The sequence below is a fragment of the Coffea eugenioides genome, chromosome 3, assembly GCF_003713205.1.
Source record: "Coffea eugenioides isolate CCC68of chromosome 3, Ceug_1.0, whole genome shotgun sequence".
NCBI lineage: Eukaryota > Viridiplantae > Streptophyta > Magnoliopsida > Gentianales > Rubiaceae > Coffea > Coffea eugenioides.
The window spans coordinates 15,172,201-15,189,482 of record NC_040037.1 but is presented as its reverse complement, the minus strand read 5'-3'; the positions used below and the strand labels follow the sequence as shown (position 1 = coordinate 15,189,482).

General features: G+C 35.8%; 2 protein-coding genes and 1 pseudogene across 2 annotated transcripts; 2 read left to right on the top strand and 1 right to left on the bottom strand.

The window, feature by feature from the left end:
- Window positions 1-4,291: 4,291 nt before the first annotated feature.
- On the bottom strand, window positions 4,292-7,189 carry LOC113766138. The gene has a single exon (XM_027310357.1). The coding sequence runs from the start codon at window positions 7,187-7,189 to the stop codon at window positions 4,292-4,294; it is 2,898 nt and encodes a 965-aa protein (XP_027166158.1).
- A 7,187-nt stretch (window positions 7,190-14,376) lies between these two features.
- Window positions 14,377-15,909, top strand: LOC113766137 (annotated as a pseudogene).
- A 71-nt stretch (window positions 15,910-15,980) lies between these two features.
- LOC113766136 (probably inactive leucine-rich repeat receptor-like protein kinase At5g48380) lies at window positions 15,981-16,571 on the top strand. The gene has a single exon (XM_027310356.1). The coding sequence runs from the start codon at window positions 15,981-15,983 to the stop codon at window positions 16,569-16,571; it is 591 nt and encodes a 196-aa protein (XP_027166157.1).
- The last annotated feature ends 711 nt before the right edge of the window (window positions 16,572-17,282 follow it).

Below are 17,282 nucleotides of genomic sequence, written 5' to 3'. Positions count from 1 at the left end.
CCAGGATATCCAACTTTGAAATTTGCTAAATTTTCAGAATCATATTTTACTTCTTCAAGTTAAAGAATTTTGGCAAAGAATGAAGTATGGACTTAGGTTCCTTTAAGAAAGATGTCTGCAACTTGATTTCCTGCTGCTTGAGCTATTTGCTGGAAAGGACGTTAGTAAAAATAATTAATTCTCCAAAGAGCTTCAAAGGTCATATGATTGTATGGATATTTAATCTTCTATTTTTGAATTTCACACTATAAAATATCCAAATTGTATAAACTTCACAATTGTAGAGTAGGTCGATGCCTATATTTATTTGTAGGCTATGACAAGTGAACCTAGACAACTAATACAATGAATTTTGGGCTAATTAACATAGAATCAAATGAAAAAAAAAATGAGATTTGAATAATTGTAAAAGCCTCTGCTTGTCAAGCTATGCTAATAGATGGTCGTATTCCAACCGTGCAATTACTCTGCTATATGATGACGGTTCAACTAAGTTGATACTTTTAGTGCTGGAGGGTATTGATAATGTACTTACCAAAGTCAATAAATTATAAGCTCAGAATCCAAAATAATTTTTTCTAAAAAATATATATAATCTTTTAGTTTAATAGCAGATTTTATTTCCTCTAAATCTTGCAGCAGAAAAAATAGCATCTATGTTCTGCTTGCTTGTCATCATAATCCCAATTAACTATATATGCTACTCAGTATTCTGCTTTAAAAACCGAACTGAAAGGTAAAAATTTCATTGTCACTTATCAAGTTGAGGTCAATTTGGAAACTAATAGGACTTTTTGTGCAGTACTCTTCATGTGCCATGAATTTATAGTAGCATTATTCTACAAGGATCACCTTGAGTCTACTTTACGCTATAACTTTGGAAGGTAAAGCATATAATGTAATTTGTTTCAACAATAGTTGTTCAAGGTAACTTGTTACATCCATAGTTAGCTTGATTTCATACTTGGCTACGGGACTAAGTTCCTTTCCATTGCATTGCAATGCAAAAAAAAAAATTCTCTCCACTACACCCTAATAAAATAAATTTAAAAGTTATTTTTGAAAATCAACACTATTCATAATATATTTCATCACTCGTATTAGTTACACACAAAATTTTGTATAAATTTGATTAAGTTTTCTTGCTAATTAATCATTACACATTTTGTTATAATTTTGACTCATTTTTCACCATTCAAATGTTTAGTGTAAATTGAATGCCAAAGTATAAGCAAAAGAATACCATTTCTTAATATGTTAATCTAGAGATGAGAAGTGGAGAGAACAATGGAGAGGAATTCAATGGAGTGGATACTAACCCCTTGGCTATGGCCTAGAAAAATGATAATCGTATACTTGTTTCCTTGTTTAGACTAGCTTTTTCTGATGAGAATGATGGATAAATATGTTAATGGGATTACCAAGGGAAGGCATTGACAGGTTGTGAGCCAATCAAAAATAAAATATCTACTCTGAAAAATAAGAGTTTGTATGCAATGGTGATTAGAATCATCTCAATAGAGATTGGATTGATTTATTTCCTTTCAAAGCAATGAATAAAAGGGGTGATCTTGGAAGATTAAACTAACTAATTAGTTTAAATACAAAATAACATACGAAAATTAACCCCAAAGATTAATTAACAAATGATGGAGCTCTAAGCAAAAGAAATAAATATCAAAGGTTCATGCAATTGATTCTTATACAAAGATAATTCAAAGATATTCGTTAGAATAAAATTGGTTATAAATTGTCACAAACTCTAAACGACCAAACCTTCATTATTTTGTTGACCATTAAACAATTTTATAGTTAATCTTTTAAGAGTATTAAAGATTAGAAAACTCCCCATTCCAATCAACAAAATATGTTACGAGGGTTCGTTTAAATTAGATTGTATTATTTCGCTTGACAAAAAACCAATCATGCCAAGTTTGTCCCAAAAATATTAAGATAGTCCAAAATTAATTAATAGATTTTATTGTCTCAATTTGGCAATAAACTATTGTGAATAATCATTATTGTGTACCTATTTAATCAACACACGGGTAATCATTACAGGCATAAAATATAGAAATATAACAATAAATAAAATAAATTAGATCTCACAATTGTCCGTGGAACCAAATTCTTTCAATTATTCCTTTGACTACCAAAGTACGATTAACCCACACCCCGCGGAGAAAAATCCTAAAAGAGAAAAAATATCGACGTTTTTGGTGTCTTGGAGAAGAGGAAAGAAAAACTAGCTACTCTAATCCTCTTCTTTAAATGAGAGCTAAGAGTTGAGAAAATATATCGGACTCTTTTTGTAATAGCTCACACAGAATGGAATGATAAGAATTAGAGAAAGAGATAGAAGAAGGTAAAGGAGGTGATTGCAGAATAAGGGAGAAAGGGGAGAGCGTGGGGAGAAGGAGAAAGACTGAGATATTATTAAGGAAGAAGATCTGTATTACAATCAAGCTACTTCTCCATAAGACAGACCCCTTATTTATACAGATCACAGCTTTCAGCACAAGAAGTGATCTGCAATTGGTTAACTAACTTTCCCGCCCAATAACTAACTTTCTAATTCTGTTGTAACAATGCTCAGTCACGTGACCCTTCCTCTGTGATCACATTTCCTTTGCTCATTTCCTTGCTGACTCATCTTGGACGTTGTACCTGAAGTCTGAACTGATACTGGCCATAACAATACCTCCCCCTAAAAAACAATCCTAGTCTCTAGGATTGACTGATTGTGAAGGCAGGAAATTGAGCATGAACGAACGACAAATCCTCCCAAGTAGCCTCCTCAGGTCCCATGTTTTCCCACTGCACTAACACCTGATCAATTTCTTGACCCTTCCTCAAAGTTGTTCGCCTATCCAGTACTGCTGAAGGAACTACCTCAACCTCACCATCTGCGTTCAAGGTAGGCAAGGTAGTGCTGACTGGAGCCTCCTTAGATGACTTCTTAAGCAATGAGACATGAAAGACAGGATGGATATTAGAGCCTGCAGGTAGCTGCAACCTATAGGCTACAGTTCCCATTCTCTGCTTCACCTGATAGGGTCCATAGTACTTGGCAGCCAGTTTTAAATTCCTTCTCACGGCCACAGAAGTTTGTTTGTACGGTTGGAGCTTCAGATAAGCCCACTCTCCCACTTCGAATTCCCTGTCACTCCTCCCCTTATCAGCCACCTGTTTCATTCTATTTTGAGCTTTTAACAGGTTTTCTCTGAGCAAGGCATTCCACCCCAGTCTCTCCTGTGCCCAATCTTCCACTGCAGCTACTAATGTGTCATCAGGCCTCAGATTTAGCTGAACAGGTTTGTAACCATACAGGGCTTGAAAAGGAGACATTTGCAGGCTGTTATGATAGTTGGTGTTATACCACCATTCAGCCGCAGGGAGCCATTTCCTCCACTTCCCTGGTTGATCCATGCATACACCTCTCAGATAGTTCTCCACACACCTGTTAACCCTCTCAGTCTGCCCATCAGATTGAGGGTGGTAAGCAGAGGAAAGGTTGAGCTCTGTGCCCAACATTTTGAAAAGTTCCTGCCAAAATAAGCTAGTAAAAGCCTTGTCCCTATCAGAGACAATGTGTGTTGGTAAGCCATGCAACCTAAAAATTTGATCAAAGAATGCCTCTGCTACACTTTTAGCTGTGTAATGTGTGGTCATAGGAATAAAATGTGCAAATTTAGAAAGCCTATCCACCATCACAAAGATGACATTGCAGCCAAACGACTTAGGTAACCCCTCAATGAAATCCATAGAAATTTGCTGCCAAGCTTGCTCAGGTATAGCTAGTGGCTGCAGCAGTCCTGGATAAGAGCAATTTTCATTCTTACTCCTTTTGCATATATCACAACTCTGTACATATTGTTCCACTTCCTTCTTCATCCCAGGCCAATATACATAACTCTTGATCCTCTGATAAGTTCCATGATTTCCAGAATGCCCACCCAGGCAAGAGTCATGGAAGCAGGAGATTAACTTCTGTCTTAACTCAGTGCCTGCTCCTATCCATATCATGCCTTTAAACCTCAGAATTTCTTGGTGATAAGAGTAGTCAGGCAGTGCATCAGCTCCCATAGCCAACTTCAATAGTACTTCTTTAGCTATATCATCACCAGTGTAGCTCTCAGCCACCAAGGACAACCATTGGGGTGTAATGGTAGTGAGAGAAAGCACAGTTGCATCTGCTGGACCCTCCTGCTCACCCCTTCTTGACAATGCGTCTGCAACCACATTGTCCTTACCCTTTTTATACTGAATCTCATAATCCATTCCCATCAGTTTAACCAACCATTTTCTGCTGAAGGGAAGTGTTTATTTTCTGATCCAGCAAGTATTTGAGGCTCTCATGGTCAGTCTTTATAATGAAATGGTTTCCCATCAAGTAATGTTTCCATTTTTGAACTGCAGTGATGAGTGATAGCAGCTCCTTCTCATAAGTGGATCTGGTCTGATTTTTCTGTCCCAATGCTTGACTGTGGTATGCTATAGGCCTCCCTTGTTGCATCAGAACCGCCCCAATAGCTACCTGACTCGCATCAGTTTCCAATAGAAATGGTTTTGAAAAATCAGGTAAAGCTAATACTGGTGTCCTGCTCATGGCCGTTTTCAACCGCTGGAATGCAGATTCTGCAGTCGCACTCCATGCAAATTGATCCTTCTTCAGCAGCTCAGTGAGAGGTTTGGCAATTTCCCCATACCCCTTAACAAACCTCCTGTAGTACCCTGTCAAGCCCAAGAATCCTCTGAGGGCCTTCAAACAGGTAGGGGCTGGCCAGGACAGCATAGCTTCCACCTTGGATGGATCAGTTTCCACCCCTTCACTGGTAATTATATGTCTCAGATACTCTACCTGATTCTGACCAAATGAACATTTTGACATTTTTGCATACAAGGAGTGTTTTCTCAAGGTCTCTAAGACTATGGATAAGTGGTGTAGGTGAGTTTTGTGGTCTGGACTATAGATCAGGATGTCATCAAAGAATACAAGGACAAATTTTCTGATGTAAGGTTCAAAAACTGAATTCATTAGTGCCTGAAAGGTGGCGGGTGCATTGGTGAGTCCAAATGGCATTACAAGGAACTCATATAGTCCAGAGTGAGTCCTGAAGGCAGTTTTGGGAATGTCATCAGAGTTCATTCTGATTTGGTGATAACCTGATCTCAGGTCAATTTTAGAAAAGACCTTGGCTCCATGTAATTCATCTAGCAGGTCATCGATAATAGGAATTGGAAATTTATCTTTTATTGTAAGGTTGTTTAGCTGCCTATAATCAATACAAAGTCTCCAACTCCCATCCTTCTTTTTGACTAATAGAGCAGGGGATGCAAAGGGGCTGTGGCTGAGTTGTATAAGGCCAGAAGCTAACATATCTTTCACTTGCTTGTCAATTTCATTTTTTTGAAAATGGGGGTATCTGTATGGAGGGATTTTGAAAGGTTTGGCATCTGGTTTAAGGGGAATATGGTGGTCATGGCATCTGTTAGGAGGGAGAGTTTTAGGTTCTGTAAAAATGTCATCATATTTGGCCAGCAATTCAGTGAGAGAATCTGGTACATACATTACCTGTGAGTTGTGAATTTTCACCATGCAAGATTGTTGCAGAGCTTTCCTGATCTTATGCTTGATGTCCTTGTGAGCTGATATGCCTTGCTGCATCCTACCGTTGGCAGTGCTGGTGTCTCCTCTTAGCACCACCTGCTCCCCTTCCTTTTCAAAAGACAGATGTAATGTCTTGAAGTCAAAAGTGATAGGACTGTAGGATTTCATCCAGTCTACTCCCAATATCAAATCATAAGGTTCCAGATCCAAGACAAACACATCATGAGTAAATGTGTGGCCCTGCATATCCCACTGCATCCCAGGAATCCAGTGGTCACAATGCAACTCCTTGCCATCAGCTATCTTAACCTTAAAAGGCCTATGCCCGTGCACCATCTCTGGGTACATCTGAGCCACAGAGCTCTTGATAAAACAGTTAGTACTTCCCCCATCAAGAAGGATTGTTAGTTGATGTCCTCTATACTGCCCCTGCATTTTGATGATGCTAGATGATAATTCTCCTGACATTGCATGCAAGGTCAGCTCCACCTCATGCTCATGCTGGTTCCCCTTGTACTCAATAATTTCCTCCTCTTCTGCTATCTGATCTGCATCACCATTTTTCCCATCGTCCGCTAACAACATGTGGATTCCCTTGCTCTTGCAGTTATGCCCTGGACTGAATTTTTCCCCACACCTAAAACACAGGTTATGGTCCTTCCTGTATTGAAATTCAGTAGGGGAGATTCTCTTGAAAACCTGCTGTGAGTTGGATTTCCTGCTATAATCTGGTGACTGAGTGCTGGTCTGCCTAACTCCAGGATCCTGCACTCCCTTGGTAGAACCATAGGAATTTGGCTGGGGGCCACTTTTGAGTGGAGTTCTGTTGGACTTGTGAAGAAGCTCCAAGTGGTGTTCCTGCCATCTAGCCATTTCAAATGCAGCCTGCAGACTAAGAGGCCTATGCATCTTTACAGCAGATTTGATTTCCCCCTTCAATCCACTTAGAAAACTAGCAATGTAATAAGATTCGGTCAGTTCAGGCACCTGGAGCATTACAATTGACCTCAACTCTTCGAACTTTTCTTGGTAAGCCAGAACTGTGGAGGTTTGGCTAAGCTTGCTGAACTCCTCTACTGCGTCTGCCTCTCCTACATGGCTGAATCTTCTACACACCTCCAAACCAAAATCCTTCCATTGGACCACTCCTCTGTCTTTTTTAAAATTTTGATACCAGAGATCTGCCATGCCTTCTAAGTGCAATTCCACCAAGTCCATATGCTGATCCTCAGGAGTGTGAAACAGGTGAAAAAATTTTTCACACTTCCTGATCCATTCCTTGGGACTGTGGCCTTCAAACCTGGGAAAATCTAGCCTGGGAACCCCCATTGGCCAATGCTGACCATCTCCTCTGGTTGAATTACCAAATTCACTTTGTCGAACACCTTGAGCTCCAGCATTTCGATTATTAAGAGTTCTTTCTGCTGAGTTCGTAGGATTTCCCAAAATGCCCCTATCACCTTGCAAACTTCTCAAAATGGAACTGATCTGAGTACTCATGAAGCTTTTCAGCTCTGTGCTATTGGTTTCCATTAGAGCTCGCATCTCTCTTTGATTACCTTCCAACCGTTCTTCCATAGCCTATTTGTCTGCAGCCAAGGAATCAATGACTGCTTGGATCCTGGCCTCTTGTTTCCTGAGTTGCTCTTCAAAGCTCTTCATTCTAGTACCTTCTGCCATAATCTTCAGCAGTTCGAAGCTCGCAATCCAAGGATCGCAAGCTCTGATACCACTGTAATAGCTCACACAAAGTGGAATGATAAGAATCAGAGAAGGAGATAGAATGAGATAAGGAAGGAGATCATAGAATAAGGGAGAAGGGAGAGAGGGGGTAGAGAGAAGGAAAAAGACTGATATATTTTTGAGGAAGAAGAACTGAATTACAATCAAGCTACTTCTCTATTAGACGGACACCTTATTTATACAGATCACAGTCTTCAGCACAAGAATCCATCTGCAAATGGTTAACTAATTTTCCCGCCACATAACTAACTTTCCAATTCTGTTGTAACAATGCTCAGTCACGTGACCCTTCCTCTGTGATCACATTTCCTCTGCTCATTTCCTTGCTGACTCATCTTGGATGCTTGTACATGAAGTCTGAACTGTTACTGGCCATAACATCTTTCTATTCAAAAAAATGTTGCTCCTAACAAAAGAATTATCTCTTCTCTAATAAAACCTTCCAGAAATAAATTATTCTCCTACATGAAGTTGGAATAAAAATCCTTACATGTATGCATATTTATAAATGTATATTATATGTGCATATAATTATAATATATACATGTATGTAATATTAATAAGTTATATAATTATAATTATAATTATTATTTTAAATACAATAATATATAATAATAACTATATTTAATATGTAATATATATTATATTTATATAAAATATTAGTATAATTAATATTCGTATATATTATATAATTATATAATTATATTTATATTATAACATTTGTATATTTATATTTAATAATATATATAATATTTAATTTAATTAGTTACAAACTTATAATAATATTATTATTAGTTATATGTATTATATAATGTACATTAATTTATGTAATATAATTAATATGATCAATTATACTAATAATTATGCATGTTTACTAATAGAAATTATTAATTAGTTAGACTAAATTTACTAATACATTTATACTAATATATTTAATTAGTGAAAATTTCTTATATCTCATTTACAAAGAGCCAATAACTATCATTTACGATGTGATTTATAATATATTTATTATATTCCATTCCAAAAGAGTCAATGAATCAAACATCAAGTATAGTAATGATACACATTTCAGGTACTTGAACCAAACAAATATATTGGAATGAATGACCTCATTCCAAACCCAGGATATCCGATTCCGATTCCGAATCCGATTCCGATGTACGAACCAAACGCCACCTAATTATCCATCCAAATGTGATTCCCAAAGAAAATAGGACTCTTGGTTTTTTTCCATAGTTGTAGAGAATCAATGGATCATCTACTTTAATTGCTGAAATTAATCTAGAGTCCCACAGCTTCTGAATATCGCAAGTATTTTAACACACGCCCATGCTTTAAAGTAAATAATCTCCACAGCAACTCTTTTTAGCCCTTTTTCATTCCATAATCCTATGACACCATCAAAACACAAAACATAAGTAGAATCCACAAAGCAAAACAATATATATTAAATCAAAGGGAAAATTGACATAAATTATATATTAATTAAGCACACTATATATCAAGCATTCATCAATCTACAACGACAAAAGAGAAGGAAAAGGAAAAGGATGCAATCAAAACAAACAACAGGTGCTTGTCTATATTTGTTGTGCTTGGTATATACATTTTATAAAGTAATTACCTAGATCCATCTAATTCCACTATTTAAAGAAAAAGGAAAAACAAAACTAAAATAAAAAAGTCTCACTAAGAATTCTAAATAGAGAGGAAAATTCTCACTAGATAATTATACGAGAGGCTAAAACTCTCACTAGAAAATCCTAAAATAGACTTATTATTAAAAAAAAAAAGAAATAAAGCCATTGGAAGGAGAGAGACCAAGAGAACAATTAGTCTCCTTCGCGAAGAGAAAGATGTTCTGTTTGACAACTAATACAATAAATCAAAAAAAAAAAGAAGAGATTTCAATTTTAAATCCTTAGTCTTTCAAGCTATACTAATAGATTGTAATATTCCATGCGTGCAATTACCGTGGTATATGATGGCGGTTTAACTAAGTTGATACTTTTAGTGGTGGAGAGTTTTGAATAATTTACATATCAAAGTCAATAAGTTAGAAGTTTAGAATCCAAAACAATCTCTTTTTTTTTAAAAAAAATTCATAGTCTTTCAGTTTAATTTTGGTGATTTGACACCCATCATATAGTATGATTTGGATAGTTTAAAGTACTAATTTACAGTATAGCTTTAGAATCTAAGGCTAACATTTTTAATCCCCTTTTTTTTTTTAACAATGCTTGTTCAAGATAACTTGTCCCATCTGTAATTGGCCTGATTACATACTTAACTACGGCCTTAGAAGATTACATTTCAGTTGGTCTTGTTACAACAGAGGACCATGTTTTTTATATTTTTGACATTTTAGTTTAAATTATGAGAGGGTTATGTTTGTGTGTGTGTCTATATATATATATATATATATATATATATATAAGTTTTAAAATCATAAGAGAGTTATGTAGAAAAATTTTAAATTACAAGGACGTAAAGTGTAATTTACCCATAAAATTAGTGCTGTGTTATTCTGAATTATTTTTCTCTTTCTAAACCCGAGAACAAATTTTAATTGAATAAAACTCGAATGATCTTTTGCCAACATCAAGCCTGAAATAAGGAAACATGTATAACAAAAAAAAGAGGAGTTCGAAAAGGTGTTCAAAATTGTCCTGAATGCCCCCAAAATTGTCCTTAGGATACGAACCTAAGGCTAAATCACAGGCCCGCATGTTCCTACCGAACTTTATGCAGTTATCGACGTTTGAAGTTTACTGACTTGTGCGGCGGTGAGGCCCAAATTTCCGCAACTTGTCCCACATCTGTAACTCTCTAAATTAGTACGCGTATTTCTCTACTTTCTAAATCGGGTAGCCGGGGGGGTTTGGGGTTGGGTTTATAAGTCTCTGGGAGGACCTCAAAAGTTGTCAGCTTTTGAGATTTTTTCTGGAATTAGGTTTATTAATCTAACTTTCGTAAAAAAAAAATAAATCGGGTAGCCATTGAATTTTGAATTGCTAATGCCGAAACCAAAAATTTCTAGCACAGCTTTGTTTGGGCAGAGTATTATTTCAAATAATTATTTGAAATAATTACTGTAGTACTTTTTGCGATGTGATATATGTGAGATAAAAAGAAGATTGAAAATATAAAAAGGTAGATTAAAATTTGTATTTATGATACAAGCAAAAAAAATTTTTTTTTGAAAAAAATTGACTATCCAAACAAATTGGACGTGTTTTGCACCTTACTCTGTTTGCGCATTGAATAATTGAATACTTGCTAGCTCCCTACAAGATGAGGATTGGTTCTTCTTTAGCTGCACTAAATTAAGAGAGTGAAATTGAGGAAGATCCCTACAAAAGAGATGGAGATGGCCTCCACTTGAGTCAATTGCAATTAGGATTAAGGTAAATTTGGGATTCCAATGGAGTGACAAAGCTTCCGTAGAGTAGTATAAAATGGTAAAGTTAAAGATCTAAGAGATAAAAATAGGAGCCATTCATAAAATGCTTTGGTAGCCATTTAGGTGGGGAGTTAGGATTCTCTCCATTGGATTTCTGTCTATTGTTCTCTTCATTTTTTATGTCTAAAATTTTATAACTCAATAAATTCATCCGATTATGTCATCCATTTTTTTATATCTATATCAACATATTAAAAATGATCCTCTTTTACAAATAATTTAGCATTCAACTTGCACAAAACTTATGAATGGTGAAAAATGAGTTAAAATTATAACAAAATTTGTAATGATTAATCCAAGGGCAAAACTTAGTTAATTTCATATGAAGTTTTATGTACAATTAATACAAGTAATGAAATATATTATGAACGGGATTGATTTTTAAAAATAAGTTTTAAATTCATTTTTAGGTAGGGGAGCTCAAATTCATCTCATTTTTAGGTGTTGCATATATTTAGGTCGCTATGTATTTAACCAAAGTTGATTTTGGCTACGGAATTCTAGGTCATGGATAGTCATCTAATTTAAGCAGTCAAGAGGTTAGCATTTAATCTAGCCCGTGTATGATATTTTTAAGCTAATCAAAGATGAAGCCAATAATACTATTGCCATTGCACCGTGGTTCATGACAAAATGTGCCAAAATTTGCTAGACTTTGGCTGCCAATTCCATTTGGGACGATGCAACAAGGCCTACAAAAATTCCTTTAAATTTTGGACTTGGATCAAATGTATGTATATCTCATTCCTGTCTCATCTTCCTCACCTTATTATCTCCAACATTGTTGGTGAAACTAGCCCTTTCATGGCCGAGCTCAAAACTTGTGCATGTCATTTCAACAAAGAAACTGCTAAGGCCCTCAGCAGATGCATACCAGGATTGAAGAAATCGATAGAGGCTACGATGATGGTAAATATGATGAACCCTACAATCGCATCCGTAAGCTAGGATGGATAAGGTGTGATACCTAAATCCTTCATTTGGGTAGGGTGTGATGAATTCTACACTTGCATTCGGACTTGATAGTAGTTGCTTATACGTTTGGTATCTGGTTGGGTCCTGGAGCTTAAATTTGTGCGTGTATATTTTTCTTTTGGTTGCGAAGGACAAATTGTTAAGTGTGGTTGTAGATCACATGGATGTTTAGGTTTCATCTAGCAAGTCTCAACTCAAGTTTTGAGAATAACTAAAATGTGACATATATTTCAAGGTGCTACCTTGCATTAGTTTAAATACAATAGAGAATTTAAATTCTCATTTTAGGGTGTATTAAAAGATTGTAATTATTCCCTGTGTGCAATTACTGTGCTATACATTAATGGTTTATCTAAGTTGAAAATTTTAGTGGTGGAGAGTTTTATATATTTTGCACGCCGAATTCAATAATTCAATGTAATAATAGCGTGCAATATGCTTTTGTTGTCACTATATTCACAAATAAATATGCTATTCAATATTTTGCTTAAGAAACTGAATTCAAATATAAAAGCTTCATTGGCACTTAATTACGATTTGAGGTCAACACGATGCCTCATGCAATATATAATTAGAAAAGTTTGCGTAAAATTTTTTTTTTCTAATTCACAAATTAAATTAGCAGTGGCTTTATTTCATAAGGATCACCTCGAGTGTATTTGGAGCTTACAGAATGATTTGGATACTTTATAGTACTATTTTGCACTATATTTTTAGAAACTAAAAAAAAAAAGAATTTCAATCCCATGCAAAATTTTTAGCAATGCTTGTTGAGATCCAGTAACTTGTTCCATCTGTCCTAAGCTTGATTACAATTACTTGTCTATCACCTTGGAAGGTGATAATCCTATAGTTATTGGGTAGAATAGATTTTAGAGTAAATTACTCATAACTCCCTTATATTTTTTTAATAATATGATATGAACCCATAGTTTTAAAACATCCACATAACCTTATGTAATTTTATGTAAAGTGAAAAATGTAGACAAATCTACAGTGAAATTTGTTTAGCTTTGCACATCTAATGTAAAGCACGAGTTGAAACTCGACGAGTAGGAATGACAACAGAGTAACAGAGGATCCTGTTGTCATATAACTCCCCCTGCTCCCGCTCCATTCCCGGCCCTGCTCCCCCTACCTCGCCTTGCTCCCTCTACGGGGGCATCCTTTTTTTCCTTCTTAGCACCTTCTTTTTTTTTTTTTTGGCTTGAATTCATTTTGAAAATGTGTGAAAACATTTGTGAGTATACCAATGGGATGAGTCAGAACCTCCACATTAAAGCATCAGAACTACAGGAAATAATTCGACAAGAAAGGTAGGGAATGAAGAGAACTAGAGAAGAGATTTAATTATATTAGTCTCTTTATTATTAGAAAAGACTAATATTATCACCACTACTACTACTAATAGTACTATTATTAGAAAAACTAATATTATTTCTACTACTAATAATTTAACCCAACATAACACGAAAAAAAAAACTAATATTACCACCACTACTACTAATAGTAATGTTTAATAAATACGGAGGACGAGGCCCCATTTATGGCCGTACCTCATACCTCCCTTCACAAGCATTGCCCCCATTGTCATCTCAAGACAAGACTTGATTTCATAGAAGTAGAGGTTGACAAAAAATTGAACCCAATAAAACTTGAGTTCAAGTATAATTAATCGAGCACATATGTAACTAGATATTAATTATAATTTTTTTGAAGGGGGTTTAAAATAGATTATCAATGCTACCGTTAAAAAGTATGTCTACATATCATGAAGTTTCGAAGCATCTTCTTAATCAAACTAATTAATACTTTAATTAAACTGCCTGAACTCAGCCAATATTGATTCAATTAGTTACTGATAAACTGGCTTATGAGATTTGTTTGTAGCTCTATCTAAGAGATAAATACAATATTATAAAAGCCTTATCAATTAGCTTTGTACAATATTATTAAATTTAACCACGAGCGAATATGAAAATATTCCTGCGACATATATCAATTGGTTTAAAAATTCTTCAGGTCCCAAAAACCTGAGTATAGTTGGTCACATATGAAAAATGGAGCAAGTTAAAATTACACGGCCAGAAATCGGTTACACATTATGAATGAAATCTTCTCCCACCTAAAACATTGCCCCTTAAATGCTAAAGCTTGAATTAAAGACCAAGAAAAGGGACAGTCCACTAGCCATGCTTGACCAGAATAGTATCCGGTTTTCATCAATCTATCGAATTCTCCACATGGACCCCCTGAATGTGGAAGAAAGACTTATGTTTAGAGTTGAATTGATTTCCAGTAGCCCGGTAACACTACATGCTTGTATTAGGCTATTAGCGTGCATTTCGGTTCTGACTCTTGAGACGACTACCACTAATTCTCAGTCAACTCATGGTTTTTCTCTGTTTTTTTTTTGGGGAAAAATCCGGGAGGATGCCAACCCCAAATTCGTGGAAGTTGCTTTAGGAGACTTTCCCACTTCTTTCCCTGATTTACATACTTCAACCTCTGTGCATAAATATAGGGATCACTCTCTCATTTGCACTAACAAGTGTCTTGCACAAGTTCTGTTTCAAATTGCATGGCTACGGCCATTAATTCAAGGCATCTAGCCCTCGTGTTTCTGCTAGGAATATTTACTTTGGGAAGTGGTAACCCACGCGATGTTGATTGCTTGAGATCTATAAAGGAGTCCTTGGATGATCCATTTCACCGTTTATCAAGCTGGAATTATGACAACAGAACGGAAGGCTTTATATGTTCCTTCGTGGGTGTTGAATGCTGGCATCCTTACGAGAATAAGGTTCAAACTATTAACCTACGCGGATGGGACTAAAAGGTGAGTTTCCTAGAGGCCTATCCAATTGCTCAGCTTTAACGGCTATAGACCTTTCAACAAATAGTCTCTATGGAACCATTCCTTCTGATATATCAAGTATTGTCAAATTTGCTACAAGTCTTGACCTTTCTTTCAACAAATTTTCGGGTGAAATTCCTGCAGATCTTGCAAATTGTTCATTTCTAAATTCCCTACAACTCAGCAACAACCAATTAACAGGTCAAATTCCTCCAGAAATTGGCCTATTAGATCGCTTGAAGATTTTTAATGTTTCCACCAACCTTTTATCTGGCCCAGTCCCTAATTTTATTAACACAACTACACCTTCTGAAAGCTATGCAAATAATTTGGGACTTTGTGGTGGTCCTTTAGAGCCTTGTAAGTCTAATTCAGAAACAAAGAAACATGACAAAATCCTCTTCACAAGTGGTTTTGTGGTTGGATGGGTGCTTTCTACCATCTTGGCTCTAGTTCTTAACTTGTTTATTGTGCCTATCCTGAGTGCAAGAAAACTAAAGAGCAAGAATGAGAAAAAACAAGAGACTGCAGCTTCTCAAGGACCACGACTTTTAACTTCGAATGGGAGAATCCAAGACTCTAAGGTAACTTCATTCCCTATAACCAAATTGAGTACATAAGCTTGTATAAAGATCCGTACTATTTCCAATTCTATCGCACTCCTTGTTCCAAGAAATAAAATATTCTTTGATCAAGAAAGAAGTTTCCCTTTTTTTTTGTGGGTAAAACGTAAAAGGTTTGATCATTCCATTCATTCAAGTTCTAGTATAAACTTGCTAGCACACAGTTTTGTTTTACTATAGACAGAATGAACTTTAAGTTACACGGGTGTATATATGGATTAAATTGAACATCCTATGACTAGTTTTGTTTTCTTTTTTTTGGTTATGATTAAGCAGCTAACTGTTTTCTTTCTTTTACCATTTCATGAGTGCTCTCCATTTTTCAGATCATATTTACAACCAAAATTTTTTTGGCATAAGTGAAGCTCCTTAAGGAGTATATATTTTGCAGTAATACTGTGTGCTCTAATGATAGATTATGGCACTGGAAAAACATGTAACAAGAATGAGTTTCGAAGAACTCAGCAAGGCAACTGATGATTTCCACTGTATGAATACAATTGGAAAGGGGAAACTGGGGACAATGTACAAGGCAATACTCCAAAATGGTTGGTTTCTTGCCATCAAGAAACTCCATAACTCATATGATTTCGATCAAGAATTTATGTCTGAGCTCATGACTGTTGGAAGATGAGACATTGCAATTTCGTACCACTCATAGGCTTCTGCTATGAAATTAACAGCAGACTTTTGGTCTATAAATGCATGTCGAATGGAAACCTCCATGATCTCCTCTTTTCTGCTCAAAACGGCAAGGTCAAGTGCATAGAATGGCCTATGAGGGTGAAAATAGCAGTTGGGATTGCGAGAGGACTTTCATGGCTTCATCAGGTTGGAGTAGTACATAGCAGCATTTGTTCAAGATGCATATTGCTTGATCATAGTTGTGAACCCAAGATATCCAACTTTGGAAGTGCAAAACTTTTGAAATCGAACTTTACTTCTTCGAGTTGGAGAACTGTGGTAGATAATGAAGTATGGGCGTCGGGTTCGTTTAAGAAGGATGTCTATGAGTTTGGAGTTGTGCTTCTTGAGTTAATTGCTGAAAAGGAATTTAGCCAAATGAATGGTTATCTGAAGAGTTTTGAAGGTCTTGATATGGTCGAATGGACATTTCAGAACTCCAAACCATGCGATTCGGATGAGATTAGGCAAGCATCTGAAAACGAGATCCTTGAGTTTGTTAGAGTTGCAGTTGACTGCATTCAATCTAATCCGGCAAGAAGGCCATCCATGCTAGAAGTGTACAAAACATTGAGCAAAATCACTGGGAGATCAGGACTCGCAAATGATTAATTTGGCTCTCTATGCGTGGATGATTTTTTGTTTTGAACATCAAAATTCATAGTATTGTAAGATCCACCAGATAAACTCCAATGTACTTGTGATTGCTAGGGAAACTAATACCCAGACACCGTGTATCACTCTAATCCTAAGATAAAAGCAAACAACATGGAGTGTGTTTAGACAGGAGATTATTTGAAATAATATTTTGAAAAAATATTGTAGCATTTTTTGTCGTACAATATATATAAGATTAAAAGATAATTAAAAGAATAAAAAAATTGATTGAAAAATGTGTTTACTATAATGCAATCAAATGATTTTTTTTGCAAATAAAATAATATCTATGGTTGCTGAAGTACTCGAACACAAAATATTTCAATTTGCTTTCAAGTAAAAAGTGTAATGTAAGCAATAAGGTCAACAGAGTCAATACGCGAATTGGAAATTAAAAGGAAGAAAAAATTTACATCTTTAGGTCGCTTTCTTGACTGGCTTTCATCCTTTTTAGCCTATCACAGAGAGTTAACCAGACTGATGACAGAGAGTGTGATGGGCACTAGTCCATGAAATCGCCATTACAAGCCGAGATGAGACAGTCAAGGGACGTAAAAAGGTTGCGCATATTTCTACCTTGCAAGCCTTATTTTTCTTCATTTCTTTAAGCTTTATGAACACTTTATAGACTTTGAAATCCGTGTGTAATGTGATTTGAAGGACTTG